At 39.4% G+C, this 20,475-nt stretch overlaps 1 protein-coding gene across 1 annotated transcript in view; it reads right to left on the bottom strand.

Moving 5' to 3' along the window:
• LOC124158925 (G-protein coupled receptor Mth2-like) overlaps positions 1-16,353 on the bottom strand; it is a 105,847-nt gene extending 89,494 nt beyond the window's left edge. The window contains exon 1 of the mRNA XM_046534349.1: positions 14,655-16,353. Within this exon, the coding sequence (XP_046390305.1) occupies positions 14,655-16,350 (1,696 nt within the window). The 5' untranslated portion in view covers positions 16,351-16,353. The remainder of the gene's footprint in view (positions 1-14,654) is intronic.
• Between the last annotated feature and the right edge of the window lie 4,122 nt (positions 16,354-20,475).

Genomic DNA, 20,475 nt, shown 5'->3' with positions numbered 1-20,475 from the left:
AATGGAATGAAAAGTCTAAAGCTGTATGAACTAGCTCCGCTTTTCCCTTCAATTGAGCCCATCTTCTTCTTCTTCTTCTTCGCTTCTACGCCGATGAAATTGAAATGGCCAAAACCCAGGTCACATGTCGGATAGGACGGGTCTGATTGGCAGAGTATGACGATAACATTTGTTTTTATATGGCTTATTTTGATTATAAATTGCATTTCCAATGAACTTTATCATCACAAAGAGGGAAAATTATCTTGGTTTTTTCACAATTCATTCGTAGGTAGAGACTTTAAACTATTTTATGTCCCGCAGTAATACAGAAGAGAGGGTAGTAATGCTGACCTCAGCTTTTGGCTACTGTGCAGCCAGTTTGTACGATCTTATTTGTATTTCCTCTCGGTGTTATACTGGGGACCAGGGGAGTTATTCTGTACTTCCGGATTTGGTCTCAAAATCGAATGACGTCACAGATTCAGCCAAGTACGGGCATTGTATGGAAACTCAATAATTCACCGTCTACGGTACGCGATAAACGGCTCACTTCCACGGGAACGGTCCATTTCCATAGTGCCATCGTTTTTGCCTCGAGCAATAGATGGCTCAATGAACGATTCGTTTGAGGATCTGAGAGCTCTCCCAATGTGGTGATTTTCATTTGTAACTACAGAATAACCCTTCTGGCCGACTACGTCGTAGCATTTTTGCTTTTCCACTCTTTAACACATTCCGCGCTCACAATATTTTAAAGGCAATCCTGCGTAAGTGAAATTTGGGGAAAAAATAAATATTTTTTAACCTTTATATTAAAAAAGTGATCTCACGAGATTTGATGCTTGGACCATATTTTCGTTCTTTTTTAAACAATCCTTCATTTTTCAAAAATCTGATATCACAATTTTGTAAGCATTCCTATCAAATTTGAGATATTTCCCCGCAATATAAGTCTTTATTTCTGCTATTTTTTCGCTCTTCATCAATACTGTGAAGAAAACCGAATTAAGCCTAGTTATTTTGAGTGGAAAAAAATCTTAACAACACCATAATACAGCCAAAATTAATTTGATGGCGTGAAAATGATTCTAATTTATGCGATTCTATAAGTTTTTATTAAATTTAAGTGAACATTACCCGTGTTATCGATATTTTTTTTACGAAGGTTTTGTTCCCTATTTTGGATAATACGCTTACGTTCTCATCCACTCGTTAGTGGCTTCAATGACGTAGATGTTACGTCATGAGCACGAAACGTGTTAAATAAAGGCCAGAGGAGAGAGGGATGAATGACTACACAGTGCATTTAACTTTTCCCGAACGGCAACCGTTAAATTTAACCTTAACATCATCCTCTGACACCGTGAATATCCCCCGCTTACTCTGCGGCGTTAATAGGAGGCTCGTGGATTCTTGGATTCGATTCGTTTTAAGGATGTGTATCTCCTACAATTGGAGCAGAACTCTGAACACGTATGATATGACCCATTGCTTTTTCTTTAGCCGACCTATTTCCTCCTATGAAACCTTCCTCGCCGCTAATGCAGCCATGACTTGATCGGGTAAGCATCTACGAGGTTTGAAGGGAAATAGCCGAAGGCTGGGGTATTTTTGGGGAATTACGCAGGATTACAAAATGGGCACTGTACGGAGAGGGCCAAAAAAGGCGAAGGGAAAACATGTTCAGCTTCCTGATAGAGTTAGTTGTTTCGAGAAACGAAGTACACGTCAATTGCATTAAAATTCTAAAACGTGTACTTCTAATTGTACTTCATTGACTTGACAACCACAATAACGGCTTTCTTGGCTTTGAATTCTGAAATGCTCAGATATATATGTGCGAAATTAGAACAGGGGCCATTTCCTGAACATGCAATCGTGAAATTTTGGGTGGGTACATCGTGCAATTTTGATGGTAAATGTGTTTCCCCATCTACCCGCGTGGCTAAATACATCGTATAACCATAACTTAATAATCGGTCGGAATGTTTAGTAATGTGGGTCTCTGATAGGAAGACCTTCAGATACTCGGCGTTGTATGTTTGCAACCCTTATTTCTGAACGGTACGCTTCGCTCCCGGCCGTCATGTCGTCCTTCACATTTTATCGTGACACATGACTTCTTTGAATCCTACGGTGTCAGAACTACATTTACAGGTATATTGCATTTTAACGAATTTGGCGCAAAATTGATATTTTCGACTTATCGTCAGTCTTAAGTAAACTTGACTATGTTCAGCGCCTTAGCGCCATTTTTAAGAGATCGGATACAACCTTACAGTCAGGGTTTTTTATTGGCTGGTAGCTACAAGGAAGTGGGTTAAAATGGGACTTGGGCTAAGTTCGTACTTGAGAAGGTAGGGTCATGATTTGGGGGAACGTATCGGGGTGGCGAGGAAAAAGGCGCTGATTAAAGAGGTATTGAACTATCAGATCAACGTCTCGCTCATTCTGGTTGGAGGTTTTATGGATATTCATCTACATCTACATCTACATACTACCCCGCAAGCCGATTAAAAGGCGTGTGGCAGGGGGTGTTAGGACACCAGCCATTTGCGCATAAAAAGGAAATGCTCTAACGAAATTACGACTGGCATTTATTAAAGTCCTTTATGGTTCGGGGGGAAAAGGAATTCGCATATCTATCCGTTGGGCAAAATATGTCTGAGATATCCATAGTGGACCCTCGTCTACATTTGTCGGAATCTCGGGTACGCAAGAGGAATCTACATCTTGATAAATTCCGAGGTGAAATTTTCATGTCTATTTAAAATACAGATATATTTTTACAAGCAAGCATTCCATACGCACTGAAAATTCCAAAAATGGCACAAGTGCGCAATCGCCGCGAAAAAAGACCAGGAGTAGTACATCCTCGTAACACCAAAAAAATGATGCTGCAATTTATCTTTTTCGCCGTTTCCAATACACTACCAAGTCTCATTGTGTTCGCCTGTATTTGGGTGTCTCGAAATATTGCGTATCGTATCACGTGTCTATCTGAAAAGAAACATCAGTACTGTTCCGGACAGAATAATCGCACTGCTCAGGTACCGAAAAAAATTCAGAGCTAGCAGAATATGGGGAAAAAGTGCTAGCTTGCGTAATCGTAAAGTTCATCACTGTTTCACCGGACACAGGTCTTGGGAGCAAGAGTTGTCGGAATTGTAATTATCCTCGACTGATGTTGAATTTGGTTTATTAGTCCAAGTTGTACGAGGTATACCAAGACAGCACGACCATGCAATTCAAATAAGTCGGATTTTAAATGATGAATTATCTAACCCAAGCACAGATGTGCAACATTTTTTTCTTTGAGTGGTGTTAAAGCCTAATATGAAAAATAGAAGTAATTAACGTTTCAATGACGAAAGAGGATGGTGAAAATAAAGACATAATTCAGCCTTTTCGTGAGTTTCTCAGCAGATGCCAAGTTTGTCACGTTTTCTCTTATTCCGTTGTCGAGAAAAAAATAATGCTGAAGGCACGGAATTCCCGTGGAGACGTTGAAATTTCAAAATATTATCCGTGATTTTCAGCCCTTCTTTTTTATTCCACCTTCCGTTATGATATTTAATTTAAATTCAATACTCTAACGTGTTGGTAACTTGAGTCCCCATATTTGGATAGACCGTTTAATTTTTGCCCCTTTACTCAGCAATGCAGTTGTCCATTTGCTCAATCATTTGTGCTATAAGATTGATGATAAAATCTTCAACTTTACTCCTGCACTTAGAAATGGTGGAAACGAACGCTGGGTTCAAAATGGTGAAAGGTGGCTGAAAAAATTACTTATTCGAGAAAAAATCCAATAATTTAGCCTAGATTCCATTCGCAAACGGGGAGGAAGTTATTTTTGAAAAAGAAAGAAAAAGAAAGAAAAAGTTCCTTTTTGAAATAGTGGCACAGCCATAACTGCCAACTCGTTGTGGGAGATTGCAGTTGCATCACGCGATCCTTCCAACCGTTAAGGGCAATGGACAGGCCTAAAAACTTGCCGAATCAAGAAGGTAAATTATAAAAAAGAAACCTGCCTTACAAATTGGAAGGGAATTTTCTGTAAAAAGCTTTCATTTAAAATGAATAACATATTCTCCTTCAGCAGAAGTTGATTCTTCCCTTGGATTTCAGCCATTTATTTAAATAAGTTACCGGACGATCGGGTTCATTAAATTACTTGAGACAGAAAGTACATAAGTGTTATTTTGGCACAGAAGAAATTAATCTGTGTGGCGGATTGAACATCTTTTCGAAGAATTAAGTAATAAAAAGGTTAATGAAGAAAACTAATTTTGGCCAGATAACAAAGAACTAATAGGAAATTACTTGATCCGCGGTAGTTGTCTGCGAAAATAATTATTTATTGATAAGAAAAAGACTTGATAATAAACTAATTAGTTCCATATTTTTCCAATTTGCCTAATTATTATTATTTTACGTGTTCGACGTAACCCATGGTGAAAACATAGAAGAAATAAGAGACTCTGTTCAACATTGAAACTACCAAATCATCAATCGAAGGATATCGATGGCTAAGTTCTAACAACACGTATCTCAAAAATAGCAACTTTTCAGGAGGGAAAAAAAGATATATTTCTTTAATTGTATATAATTTTAATTGAAATTAAAAACCAAAACTATATGAAAGTGAATGAGAAGCATACATTTGCTATCAAAGAGTTTTTTGCTTGAATTTTATTTTTTAATAGCAGTATTAGCAATATTAACGCATACCGGCCAAATTTTGAGATACATGTTGTTAGAACTTAGCCATCGATAAGCAACATGCGACAAGATTTTATTGCCATGGTACCAACCAGATTAGCAAAATATCGATCCATTATTAGAAACGAAAGAATATTAACAAAAAGAAGACGTCATTAATTAGTATCAAGGAAGTGCGAAAGTGTCCCTGAAAGGAAGGGAGTCGGGAAGAGGTAACGTGAAATTTATATAGTTTGGTCGAAATAAAATGAATTACAAAGCCAAAAATGACACTTGTCTTCAAAGGGAATGAATTCTAACTCCATCAACCAGTCCAGTTGCAGTTCTTCAGTGATATTTAGCTCGCAACTAGATAGAACACTTGAAATAAGCATGAAATTACATATTTTAATTAGGGAAGGTTGGGGAAGAGATGGATTTGTGGTGGTTTTAGGCCCAGTAATGCGTAATGTCAGCCTTATCACTTCTTCATGTTCACCCGGCATCGATACTTGGAAGGTAAGTGTTTTACAATGCTTAGGTTAAGTATGTAAGCCGAAATGGGAACTAGAGCGATGAGATTGGAGTTCTATGCATAGTTTGTTAGAACGTGAACCACAGTACATTCAATACAAATACGAATTGTTCGAATGGCTGGAACGAAGCCAAATAATTATCAATCGTTTCTCTTTATCATCAGGGTAGATAAGATAATGAATAGTAAGGCATTTAAAACTTATTGTAAGTCCTATCTCAAAAGATTTGAACAGCGCATGTATCAAAAGATTTGTTATTGTTTGAAAAAATATATTGTTGAAACAACCTTGACCGTAATGATGGCAAAATGATCGCATTTTTATAAATAACTGCGTGATAATGCATTGGAATTCAACGTCCTAGGGGGGCGTTCATTTATTTCGTGAGGTGATTTTGGCGATTTTTGAACCCCTCCTCCCCCCTTGGTGAGATTTTGCTCGACCTTCTCCCTCTAATCTCACGTGAGGTTCTTCAAAATGCATATTTTCTGTTAAAAACGTTAATATAGGCTTCATTGCGGTGGATTTATAGTTGATTGTTTAATTATTTTTATTTAAGATTAGTTAAGACTAGAATTTACGATAACTAAGATCGTAATTTTTCACTGTTTCTTTCGGAAAAAAATAACGTGATACTTGCCAGGACCCCCTTCCCTCTTCCTCGCGTGAAATTGGGTGAGATTCGGCTTGACCCCCTCCCCGCTAAACGCCTCAAATAATTAATGGATGACCCCAACCAATTTCGAGGTGAAAATTTGCGCCTTCTATTCTCATAATTATTATGATATTGTTAAAGGGTTAAGAATATAATTATTTTGGACGTGTAAAAGTGCATTTCTCTGGTCCTTCGGGTTTATAGGATTATAAAATTGTTTTTCATTCCGCACTACACTCACTGATTCAACCCGAATGTTTGCCTATGGCATACGTGTGCAGGGTGTGGGAAAACTGGGAAAAACCGGGAATTCTGCGTGAAAATTTTAGTCCCTGGAATTATGGATGAATTATTCATATTTTTCCTCCAACCGGGAATTTCTAAATCTTTTATTTCAAATTCATTCCACATAAAATTTCGCCGTTTTATGACCTAAAATGTGTTTGTTGTAATTTTTAGTGCCGTTGCTTAGTACAATTTTTACAGCCGCATCGAAACGTGGAATGTGAAATGTCAGACAAGACAACAGAATCGAAATGTCTAGCACCCTTGGCTCAAGTAAAATATATAAAAAAAAACAGGAAGAATTGAATTCCAGGTGACGTCAACATCCACTTAGCAGGTTGAAGCAGCTTCTTGCCTAGCATTGAATAAATTTTACATATAATGTGTGTTAACTGACCTATTACTCGTCCTTGTAAATACATTAGTGTAATATTATTTGAAAGTATTGAAGTAATTTAGGGTGTTTGAAAATTCTTATCCATCGCAGTAACGTGGATACTGAGGAAATAAGACGAGGGAAGATTGGAGGCTTTCGAGATGTGGGTATGGAGAAGAATGGAGAGGGTGAAATGGACGGAGAGGAAAAGGAGCGACGAAGTGCTGGATATGGTTGGCGAGGAGAGGCAGCTTTTAGATTAGATACGGGGGAGACAGAAGGTATGGATGGGAGGAGTACTTAGCGGGGAGGGGATGTTGAAAACGGTGTTGGAGGGTGGAATTTTAGGGAAACGAGGGAGGGGGAGGAAAAGAATAGGATTTTTAGATAGATTGAAAGGGAGTAGGCCTAACAGTGAATTGAAGATGGCAGTACTGGAAGGAAAGGGAGGCTCCCAGATCACTTCTTTAGTACTCCATGGAAACCTACCTTAACCGGTAGAATACTATAATAATAATCCATCGCAGTAATCACGTAAGATTAACCTGGAATTTTGTACAATGTCCCAGGAAAACCGGGGATTATGCATGAATCTTTCTGTTTTGATTGGCTGGTTACTCTGGTGTGTGGATTTCTCATATTTAGGGTAGGGGCAAGAGTTCCTTTGTCTCTTTCAGGAGTTGACACGATTTGGCAGAGAATGCGAGAGTAGTTACGAAATGTTGGATGGAATTTACAGGGTTAACTTTGTTCCGCACAACACGAATTACAATGGAAAACAGAACGAACAGATGCGATAAAAATAGACGACCTTAGGAAAGTGTATTTCACTCTAAGCATGATAGCGGGTCACTAAAAGGATGCAGTACCGTTAGACAATAAGGTCGACTTCGGGCAGGGTGGTAAACATCTCCCGAATAAGGAATTTGGTTTCAGGCGAAGACACAACGCGGAGACGGAAAGTTTACATCATAGTCGATATTTCACGCATCCAAATAGAACCTTGAAATTTAATCTTTACAAATAAAATTTTTAAATTATATCAGGACTTCCATACCCTTCTGTTCGTAAACTATTTTCTGAGGAAATACGAAACCAGCGAAAGAGAAGGTAAAACATGTAATTTGAATTGTATAGGTACACACTTCTCATATCTTAGAATTTTTGGCTTCGATTCAAGCATCCGGCTCAGTAACATCAAGGAAAGTATCACGACCGAAAATCACTCCTATTTTATTCCTGAAACTAACCAAGATTCTTAGGTAATTTACTTTCATTGTAGTAATCACTTCTGATCAGGTATTCTGCTTCTATTGGAGGTATTTTCACCTTTGCAGGAAAAGTGATTCTTGTTTAATGTCTACAGTATAATCCCTGGAATGTTCAAGGTAATAGTGTGGTTTCTAATTTTTTTATTAGCTAAATAGAAAGATTATTACTCCTGGAGTACGTATTTCACGCTTTTAGATTTTTAAATGACAATATCTATTTTTCGCGATTAAATGAAAAGTGAAAAATTTCAAGCGCGCGAAAACGCGACGCTTAAGTATGAATGTCGGGAAGTCTCTCCGCGTGACGTATTTCTGGTTCCCCCTCCCGCCCTGCGAGGTGACCTTGAGGCGAGGCTTAGCGCTGATACGACGCAGGCTGCTAGCGGCTAGCCTAGTACCCTGCTGGCTGGTAGCTCTTGGCTTAAATAAGGATTATTAATAACTTATCAAACGAGGAAAACTTTCCGACCTTAGCCAGTTTTAATAAGTGATTGTTAAGACATGTTTCACTTTACATGTACTTATTTCACGCTTTAAGATTTTTAAATGACGATAATTATTTTTCGCGATTAAATGAAAAGTGAAAATTTTCAAACGCGCGAATACGCGACGGCTAAGTATGAATGCTGAGAAAATCCCGAGTGACGTCATTCTGGTTCCAGCTGCCGCCGTAAGGGGCCACCGTGGTGCCAGGCTATGAACGCCGTTACGATGCAGGGTGCTACCAGGTAGCAGAGTACCCTGCTAACAGGTAGCACTCGGCTTAAATGAGGATTACTAATAACCTATAAAACGAAGGAAACTTCCGACCATAGGCGATTTTAATAGGCGATTATTAAGAGATGTTTCCCTGAGCTATGTGCCTCATGCATGCATTGGTAATCTCAGACGATTTAAAACTCCAGACTACTCGTATAGCATCTGGGCCCCTGTGACGTCACGTGGAGTGGCATCGTATGGGCGCCACTCTTACCTTTTTCAAATGAGGATAAAAATTGACCATTGCCATTCGTCGAAACTGGGATTTCTAAAACCAAATAATTTGTGTATTATGAATACACTAATGGTGGGTAACGAATCGCAATCAATGCCTTTCGTTTTCTTTGATGAAGAAAACTATCCTTTTGAAGCTCTTGGGCACAGTACACCTGGAGAACTTAAACATAGGGCAATGATTATAACGTAGCATGGTTTATATCCACCTAAATGCCGTTACTTATTAACGGAACTTCGTAATAAAGTCATTTTGTAACTGCCGGGACCGTGACTGAGGTTCGTAATTTCAAAATATTATTTATTTTACTATTGATTGGATAGGCCTTTTGTCTGAACCAATAGGATTTCTGTGTGGGATTTCTAAATCAAAATAATTTATACAATATGAATACACTAAAGGTGGGTGGGTAACGGATCGCAATCAATGCCTTTCGTGTTCTTTGATGAATGAAACTACCTTATTGCGTAAGATAAAAAAATTGAAAAAAAACATGCTTTTTCAAAAAAAACTATAAAATCCATCAAAAGCAAGGAATAAACTTTTCATTAATCGTAGAGGGAAGCGTGGGTTCTGATGAGGTTAATTAGGATTAATTGTATAAAAGCCCGATAGGTGAGTATGGATTTGCACGCAATAATGATAATTAAAGCAAATCAGCGCCCACGATCGACGAAATTGAGTGACGAAAGCCTAGCGACGAAAAACTTATATTATTACTTTTCAGTGCATTTTTACTATTTTTGGAAAATGCGTCCTTTTTTGAAGCCTTTATTTTATTATACTTTTATTTTCTGTTTTTAGTAGTGAATCACGATCTATTGAATCTTACCTGTTGTAGAAATTTCTGCCAAAAGATTGATAATTAGGGCTATCCATTGAGAATATTCAAAATAAATTTTGCATGTGGATGGAAATTTAGTTAATTAATTAGGGCGCGTTGGAAAAAAATTTCGAGTGTCTGATTATTGCATATTGTATTGTCATCAAAAACAATTAGGTGTGCAAATTTTCAAGCCGACCTGAAAATTGGAAGTGGGTTGGTAAAAAGGAATCAAATATAAAGATTCCATTGATGAAAGAGACGTACGGATGAAGAAATTTTAGAAAAACCGTGTAAATAAGCATCATATGAAAAAGTGAAGACAAAATACGACCCATGTAGCGGGAGAAATGCATTTTTCTGAATCATCTTTGTTCGTGCCATAGGGAGTCCTTTACTACAATAGGGTAGTTTCCTTCATCAAAGAAAACGAAAGGCATTGATTGCGATTCGTTACCCACCATTAGTGTATTCATAATACACAAATTATTTGGTTTTTGAAATACCGGTTTAGAGGAATGGCAAGGGTCAAATTTTATCCTCATTTGAAAAAGGCCAGATTGGCGCCCATGCAATTCCACTCCGCATGACGTCACAGGGACCTAGTTTCTACACGAGAGGATAGGAGTTATACATCGTCTGAGGTTACCAATGCATGCATGAGGCACAGAGCTCAGGGAAACATGTCTTAATAATCACCTATTAAAACTGGCTAAGTTCGGAAAGTTTTCTTCGTTTGATAAGGTATTAATAAACCTTTTTCAAGCCAAGCGCTACCATCCAGCAAGGTACTCAGCTATCCGCTAGCATCCTGCGACGTATCAGCGCTAAGCCTCGCCTCAAGGTCACCTCACAGGGCGGGAGGGGGAACCAGAAATACGACGCACGGAGATATTTCCCGGCATTCATACTAAGCGTCGCGTATTCGCGCGCTTGAAAATTTTCACTTTTCATTTAATCGCGAAAAATAGATGTCGTCATTTAAAAATCTAAAAGCGTGAAATACGTACTCCAGGAGTAATAATCTTTCGATTAAAGCAATAAAAAAATAATAGGAAACCACCCTATTGCCACTCGTTTGGTTTGTTATTTGTTGTGCGCCTGTGTTTGCTAGAGTGTAATTGTTTAAAGTTATTGTTTTCTTGGTTGTTGGCCGTGAACGTGTGAGTTGTGAATGTGTAGTCGTGTGGGAAGGGTCTCAAGCCGACGCTGCCTAGGGAAGCCATCGACGGGAGCGCGACATACAGGTGAGAGGTGGTTCGGATATTGTGGGACTCCCGGCACGTATACAAAATACAGTCCACTATCAATACTGTCGTATCGCGCGTAGAATCTCCCTCGAAAATGTAGCCTCCACTCTACCATTTTATGCATGATACACTCAAACACTCACCAAAACTCCGCCTTTACGAAGTCAAACGGAAAAACGAAATGCATATGATTTAAATGAAAACTTCAAAATATTCTCTTCTGTTTGTATTTCATCGAATGATGGCCAAACTAGGCTTCCTCAATTTAGCTATATTTTTTTGGGAAATTTCATCTGAAAATCCGCATTTTTTAATTCTATTTCTCGCTGTTATAATTGTTACAAGCAAGCGATAAAAAACGAATTTAGATAAAAATATATGAGGTAATCGTTCCAGAAAAAAATATAAAAAAAACGTTCCAAACATCTTGAGGATCATGATAAAAATACGATAGAGCTTAGGCTGGTCACCCGGATTACTTTTTCAGTTATCAGTAAACGATTGCTGTAATATAAGTCTTATTACGCAGGCGAAAATGGTCGGCAATAGTAGACGGATTCAGTCTTGACTTATATAGTACAAGGATTACAGTACAAGGACTCGCTTTCGCTCCCTGAGCACTGAGCAGTTGGCAACACTGTATTAGTCAGAAAATTTAATTTAACAAAAATAAATCTCAAAATGGGTGACATTGCGCAATCGTATTGTTGTCTCTCGCCCAAAACTCTCGTTTAATAAAGCCAAACGATTAATTGCTTGAGATAATTATAATCGCACATTTACGCCTAACCTCAATTATTAAATATCCTTAAAAATCCAGAATATTAAATAAAACGTCTAAAAGGCTGTATTCCTAAGAAAAACAGTTTCCATAGTAACTGCAAAATGCATCCAAAAATGTTTGCGTTGCCATAGCTTAGTAACTAAGGAGTTGCGACCCCATGTTTATGAGCGAAAATGCTTAAAAATTTCTCCCTTACCACCTCCTGAAGTATTGCCGATTCCTCCCGAAACACCCTGTATATTACCGAATATAAAATTCGTTAATTCCACATTATTTTCTCGAATAACTTTCACGTTTGAGATACTAGCAATTATTGACCAAATTCTACTCTCTACACCTTGAAAATTTCAAGATGACAACAAAGTTTTGTACGAGTAAATCGTCCCGAAGAAAGACGATATTACGAAAGGGAAGAATGCTTATGCTTCCTTTTAAGGGTCTTCCGATGACCAAACTCTTTCCGAGAGGGCCGCTTATACAAAAATATTGCCTCCACGGAAAAATTTTACCAGCGAAATATATGCTTTTGTTGTCGTAACTCCAACCTTATGGGTGGCCATGAATATTATAAAATGCAGTTCCCTTTTGGATGGCATTGAAATGTGGGATATCATTCAACCAGCTAGCAAGGACGGCGAGTGGCAAAGTTAAGTGAAACATTCCTGGTATTTCCGAAGGAATTTGTCGTAGGTTATGTTTGTTATTCCCTCATGATAAGAAGTCGAGGAGTTGAACAACCACGCTCACATGTGTACCACATCAAAAGTAAACATTTTTCTATATGCAGTTTTTGATAAAAGGTAATTTGCAGCTTAAAACAAAAAATTGTCGCGCCATCAGCAATAGAGGCGACATCGCGATTAACTGTCTGGACTGGGACCTTATCGGACATCGTAAAACTCGGTGGTCAGGTGACTAGGAACACGATTACAAACATAATTGGACTTACAGCCGGTCTTCGGTTTTCACTCAAGCTACCTGTTTGAACCATTCAAAGCAAAGAACTTTTCCTGCCCCATTTTTTAAATTTGAAACAACTTCCAAATATCCGTTGGGGTTGCTATGAAATTAAGGGCGACATTATCCAGCTATAAAAGACATTGAATTAGCTTCTGTTTTATTTGGTAAATACATATAATTCGAGACCTCCACTGTACAAACGCTAATTAACGCTAGTAATAACGCGACAATAACCCACCGAATCAAATCGGCTCATCTAGTACTACAAGGGCTACTAGTTGAGCGGATTCGATTATGTGGGCGATTGTTGAGCGTTTGTGCAGTGGAAGTATAGAATTGAGAGCTAGGAACACAAAATGATTTCTTGAGTAATTCAAGTAGATACTGTTTTCAATATTTGATAATGTTTTCAAGAAGCACACCAACAAGTCAGCTGGAAAGGAGAGTCATCTATCAGCAAATGGGTGTTTTAATATTGAATGTAAAATAAGATTACTGATTTAGAAACAAATTACTATTATTAATTAGCATAATGATAATTGGAAGTGGAAGTAACGGTCAAATACGCATACATTACTTAGACAAATAATTTATTATTAATTTATTATTAATTATAATATTACGAAATAATTATGAAATAGTTACCCGAAAAACCTATCGGATAGCGGGACGAATGATAATACGAAGAGCGTTGATTTACCATCATAACACTTTGGAAAATAGTTTCCAATATTTGTGATGTGTACTTTGATACAAATGGCCGTTCAAAAATCATAATAGCTGTTGATATAATACGGAAAAGATCAAGAAGTAATTGATGTGTCTTGAAATAGTTGGATTAAAAATGTTTTATTTTTAAGAGTCATCAGTAAACTTAACTATGGCCTTTAAAATAATGAAGCGTAGATATGGGCTGCAGGAACACCAGCTATTCAAAATCAGCAACGTTCTTGTGGCTATCTGAATACTAATAAATGGATAATAAATCGGAAATACACTTAAGATGGATATAGAGATCAAGGATGAATGCCTGCGATCGATGCTGAGAAAAATATCGACAGTAGATGCAGTATCCCTCAATGAGACAAAATACTGGCTGTTATGTTTAGTTTTTTCAGAGATTCTGTTTTAGGTTGGCGGTTTTGGGGGTCTATACAACGTAATAATGGAATATACCGAGTTCTTACGACGATGACGGCGTGAAATCAAACGGCATAGTCATGAAAATGACAACTTGTTGAGGGCGCACATGTGTACAATGAGAAAAATGAGCCGGCATATAGTTCGACCTGATGAACATTTAGCACAGATTGTTTGAATCGCTGATGAATAGTACGCTAATGATCGCATGACAGAGCAATAATGTTTGTGGCAAACAATCCACGAAAGCAACATGTACCGAAGTCCAATTATCGATGTTCATACCTAATAAAAATAAATAAAAGTTAAGACAAATGCTAGCACTTGGTGTTACTCTCAACACGAACACTGAAAACGAACTTTACAATGGACATATGTATTGGACAGGGAAAGTGCGCGGAAATAGCTAGAGAGGGTCACACTTCATGGTTTGACGAAATAAATTGCGCAGGCATGGTGGTAGCTAACATGTCAATACAGAATGTACTTTATAGCATAAAGATACTCTGATATTTCACGGTACTTTTGATTATAATCGGAGATACTTGATGGGAAGGAACAAATGCAATTTATGAAAGCAGTATCGAAAGTAATTTAATACTGATCAGTAGTAGAATATATAGCGTTAATATTCGAAGGTGATTGATGAAATGGAATGAATTTATTTATCTTAGTTGGTATTGTAGATGATTTTAGTCTAAGAATTTAAGATGCTGCCGAAAAGATGTAATTCATGGCGAAATTACATTCTGCATAACTTTGGAATTGATGCATAAAAACTATTCAGCAATGTGAGTCTTTACTCAAAAAGATTGGCCCTTAATTGAAAGTACGACGATGCCATTTCTACAAGTTGGTAGAAGGCAAAAAATTGTAAACGATTCCGGCACTTACCAGAAGTAATGCACACTCCGTCACTCAGCTTCGCGCCGCCGAGCTGCACAACAGCCAGGAACATGTAAGCCGTCACCAGACTGCTTACATGACACATGAGACTCTTGCCGTGCAAATTCCTCAGCTCAGGGATGACAGCGTAGACTAGGAAAGTCACCAGCAGGAAAGGTATGGAGACGAGCATGCCGACTGGGTACATGGTGTAAATCAAGGTGTTGTCCGGCGGTGGCTCCTCCGGGGGGGTAGGAAAACACATGAAGGGAAGGTAGGCCCCATGATCACTCGAGAAATCCAAACAGTAACTGTCAGGCCCGTGTTTAGTCATATTCTGATCCGGAATAATGGCATATCCCTCCGCATCGATATAGAACTCATCTTCCGGGTACTGAGCAGGGTCCATGATATATCGCCCGTATCGGCAGGGGTTGCCGAAGAGGAGAACGAACTCGTCGATGCCCGAGACGTTGTACATCTCACCGGAGGAGACGTTTGTGATTTCTATCATGAAAGGATTATCAACGGTGACGCAGTCTCCCTTTTCAGACACACTCTCGCCAATGAGGCAACACTTTCTAATACAAGGCTTCTGGCCTGTCAAGCACGGACATCCCCTGTATATTGGTTTACTGTCATCACCCTCCCCGGACCACAACCAGAAAGTCCCGGGCGGATATTTGACATCGCTTGCCGCGTCATAGATCGAACCATCCGAATCCAGTACAGCCTCTGGCAGGACTATGCTCATGTTCAGCTCGCACGGTTCAGGTGGCACCAGTGTTGTCCACTCGGATTGATTGTACAAGATGACAGGTGCATCAATCTTGTTGACGCGAGTTACTTTGGTTTCGTTGACGCGGGGTATTCCAGTGCCGTTGACGTTCGCTGCAGCCGTATCATTGATGTGGGCTGCAGAAGACTCGTTGAAATGTTCTGTATCAATGTCGTCGACGTTTGATGCAGCTGTACCGTTGTGCTTGGCTACATCAGTTTCCTTGGAGAGGCTGGCATCAGTCTCGTTGACGCGGGCTATGCCAGTGCCGTTGAGGTTCGCTGGAGCCGTATCATTGATGTGGGCTGCAGAAGACTCGTTGAAATGTGCTGTATCAATGTCGTCGACGTTTGTTGCAGCTGTACCGTTGTGCTTGGCTACATCAGTTTCCTTGGAGAGGCTGGCATCAGTCTCGTTGACGCGGGCTATGCCAGTGCCGTTGAGGTTCGCTGGAGCCGTATCATTAATGTGGGCTGCAGAGGACTCGTTGAAATGTGCGGTAACAATGTCGTCGACGTTTGCTGCAGCTGTACCGTTGTGGTCGGCTACAGCAGTGTCCTTGGAGAGGTTGACATCAGTCTTGTTGACGCCGGTTATGCCAATGTCGCTAACGTTCGCTGTAGCAGTACCATTAATGTGGGTAGCAGAAGACTTGCCGACGCGCGTTAGGTGACTCATGCCGTCGGCAATCACTACAGTTTCGTTGCCGGATGAGGCCTGCGAGATCGCGGCTCCCCAGGCGGCTACCAGCGTTAAGATGACCAAGGCGACGGTAGCGTCTCCACGGGTCGCCATGACGACGGCCGGTCCAACGCCTTCGGAGTATTGGTAAGCTTTGAGCGGAAGATTGGACTTCCCGCTAGGAGTCGAGCGAGACGCGGGGAGAGTAGGGGAGGGGGAGGTGGCTAGCGCATGCGTCGTGGACATGGCTCGCGGGAGTGGTGTGAGTTTTGACGGGGATTCCTCAAGGTGTTTTCCCGCTTTCCTCAAATGTCGTTTCCCCTCCACCTTCCCCCCTCCCTCCGCATGCTTGCATTCTCATCGCATGCCCGTGGGTGTTACCCGATTAGAGACGCGATTTAATGACTCCATCGGCTGTAGAACGGACCGAATCAAACCAAACAATTGTAGTGGAGGGGTGGGTATGCGGGGGGGGGGGGGGGGGGGGGTTGGGGTGAACCGCCTCCTCTGCGATAACCCAAACATTTCCACGCTCGACTTCCGTTCCCAGGAAAATATGCTACGGTGATTGTATCGCGAGCGACAATGCAATGGCACGTGCAGGGGGCTGCATAGAGGAGGCTCATTTCCATCCCAAAGGAGGCTGATTTACGTCGTCACTTCGGTCACATTTTAATTGGCTTTCATAAATGTCCGCGGCGCGGTGATGAGTGCAATGCTATCCACTTTTTACAATATTTTGCATTAAAATGTTTGTCATTGCGAGGAAATGCATTGAAAAGTAATGAATTCGATAGACCACATCATCATTTCTTTAAATTTAGGTTAGCCCTTTTAGTGCCAGCCTATTTTGCCGGCATGCTGAGGAGTGTCAGGGTTTTTTTTCTAGAATTTATAGGTTTGCACTTAAAAATTTACGTCAAGCCTAATATGCATTTTCAGAAACTATATTTTTTTAAATCTTGCTCCCAAAACTTACGGGTATGTTAAAGCATCACAGATACTAAAAATAGTCACTAAAGCTACAAGAAACACAAAAAATAAAAGACGTGAGTGTAAGAAAACCCGCCCGATAGATCGGCCCTTGGCAATCTTCGCACACATCCCCCTGGCCGATGGATCTGCCCGCAGGCACAATAAGGATTAATACTCCGAATTATACCTTATTTCCCCGAGAAACTCTGATCAATTTTTCTGTCAGCGACGCGAGTGGCGACTTTTGTAAACTCATTTAAATGTGCGGTGGGTGACAACGTATTTAGAGGCCGACTTGAGGACCTCTTCTCGTAAAATTCGTTGGAACGTGAATGCAATGGGCTGGATGCAATGAATGGTAAAAGCATGCTCAACATTCCAGCGAGAATAGAATGAAAGTAAACCATATTCGCATATTTTTGGTCTTCACACGCAAATTTTCACTTTGCAATTTTATCATGTTATTACGTATTTATTATGCTGTTATTGCACAAATGCGCTCGTTCTCCAGTTTGGTCATGAATATTACAAAAGAGGATCCTCAAGTTGGCCTCTAAATGTGTTGTCTCCCACCGCGCATTTAAATGGGTTTACAAAACTCGCCACTTGTTCGTTACTGCCCCACCACTGGCACAGGGTAACTCCACACCATGCATGCAGCACTCATCTATGACGCGCACGCTTGCCGGACTCAGGCCAAGTACTCAGGTCAGCGAGATGCGGCCAGACCGGAAACTTGCGAACCTTCGAATTGCATGTCGTTATGTTATACTTTGACGAGCCAATGGTAAAACGTTGGTGAGCGGGTGACTAGATTACTTCTTTTTTCTCGTAATTTTTCGGCTTATATTTGATAATTAACCATGATTTCAATCGCCATGTACTTGGAAGGACATTTCCGATTTTTAAAATGTATTGTAAGGTTATTCGACAATGTGTCGAGATATATACGTGAAGACCCGCATTTTTCCGCAATTTTATCCGTGCCCAATCGTCTCGAGGTTTCCGATGTGATAAACATTTTCGTAAACGAGTTGATGACGTCAGAATCTCCTGGTGAGCGTTTCTACTTGGGTCATTGGTCGCACGTGATTCGTTGTTTTTTCGTCTCTCGAGCAATTTCTTCATTTAATGCGGTTTTCCTGGACGAGTAAGGGGATCGGAAATATAATGACGTCACCAAATCTGAAAAAGGGACAGCTATTTTCTCATTTTTTTTAATAAAAAATATGAGATAATATAATGACGAGGAAGATTTTTTTCGTTGGAACTTATTTTTTCCCTTCCATCAACCGGATTATTTAAAACAATTATATCAATATAATTTTCGGAAAAAATTGTAGGCCAGAAAACTGATCTTAACAGCCTATTTTAATGAGATTGAGGAATTTATGAACTGTTGAAAGGAAAAAAGGATAATTAATTAGGAGTTACTGTATGAAGACCATCTAGAAGTCAGAATGCCAAGGCTCTCATATATAACCCCGCAAATAGTAAATTTGAGATTCTTTTAGTTTAAATAGTATTTCGGGTCTGAATGAACGACCAAATCGTTTTCAACCCTGGTAGCATGGCGGGAGATAATGATAGACTGCTAATGCAAAAGTCGCGTGTTTGAATCCAGACTGAGTGTAATTCTTAAAACCAGATTTTGTTTGTTACCGATTAAGCCGGTCATGGGAGAAATTTTATCGTGACGAGTGGGAACGGAACCCTTGGGGCTTCGTGTAAGATTAATCCATCAGAAAGGTGGCGAATGGGCTCCTCTGGTTGTAATTGTCCGTTAGTATTGTAAGTAATTTCCAAGATCTGTGCACTGTGAAGAAATTACTATTCATTCGGCGTACAGGAATGTAATGAATGAACAATATAATCAATTATATTTTTGGTAGAGTTATTCTGCGCTCATGCTTTTATAAAATGGTGTATGCTTTTCGTTTTAAGGTGCCTGGACGTTCAATAAGAAAACCTAATGAGATGCATTCTAAAAATCTTTTTTCTTTAAAGTAAGAGTAAATCCATCCCGTCTCGTTGAGTGAGGATTGGTTTCGTGTCCCCCTTAGCATACTTAAATCCTGACCGCGACCTGAGGGTAAGGAGAGAAACAATTCTTAGCGTGTGATCATGTCAATCAATGTTATTTTTGGGTAAAATTGTTGCCAAGAAAGCTGGTTGAAAGAATTTTTTTACAAGATTAAAGAGTTTATTAATTTTCAAAAGAAAAAAGAATAAATAAATTGGATTAAGTGAATGCTAAATATCTAAAGGATAAGAATTTCAAGTCTCACATATGGAATTCCCTAGATAATGCTAACGACGAAAAAGTTTGTTTACAATGGTGTCATTGGAGTGGCAATAGATACGTCTTAATAAATACGTATCACATAGGAGAGGGTGAGCAGCCAAGAGTTACAGGTATTTTTTTTCTAAACAGAGTTAGTTGTAGAAATTAGATGATTAAAGTAAATGAGATAATCTATATATTCAGTATGGTGCATTTTATTTTCCACTCGATGTCAACAAAAAACGGAGACTCACTCGTATCCCTTGGCCACCAAGTTTTGTAATGCTTCTTGTATCTATTTCTGTACCTAAATCCGTTTAGGAAAAAAATCAATTTTACTCCTTAGCTTCCCACGCACTCGTAAGTTAAAATTAGCCATAGGGCTGGAAAATATGCGTATTACAAAACAAAATTTTGTTGTTCCTATTAGGTGGCCTACTGAGTTGACTTGCCTATCGACTTACCTACCGGAAAAATATCTAGCTTTAGCCTCTGAAAATTTCCGCCAAAAGTGTCCTCGTGACTAAAGCTCAAGGCAAGGAACAGTGTCCTTCCCTTGATTTTCTAATATTCACTCTCCATTGCTTTTGTCTAACGAGAGGAAAAACACTTGAAACGTCATATTCATATTGAGAAATTGGAGTTTTCAAAGTCCGATAAAAAATTAAAGAATCAATGGCGACGCACCAAGAAGGAGAGATGAGAACTGCTTTGGATGTATGTAAATTATAAATACCATCATGTATTCGTACTTGAGGGACCAGTTTCAAATCCAATTGCATTATTCTCCGTTCCCATAGATTTCGCAAAATATATTACAATTATTATTCCAGTAATTTGAATATCGTGTTTCAGCAACGGCAATTTTACTTAAGCTATCTTTTTAGTTTTAGGCTAAAACCCAGTTAATAAAAAATATTCAGCGTGTTAATTAATTTATTTAATATACTTCTGGCCCCATAAAAAAATGACATTATACGAATGCATGGGGAAAATATTTTTGGCTCACCGGAATTTAGCAATCGGCCACCCAAGGGTGGTTATGACGAAAATCGAATCAAAAACTGTTTGCAGTAGATGATTACAGGATATCCCGTTGATGATTCAGGCCC

This window comes from Ischnura elegans, chromosome 5 (genome assembly GCF_921293095.1).
Source record: "Ischnura elegans chromosome 5, ioIscEleg1.1, whole genome shotgun sequence".
In the NCBI taxonomy this organism is placed as follows: Eukaryota; Metazoa; Arthropoda; class Insecta; order Odonata; family Coenagrionidae; genus Ischnura; species Ischnura elegans.
The sequence above is the reverse complement of the archived record's forward strand: the minus strand, read 5'-3'. Positions and strand labels throughout refer to the sequence as shown.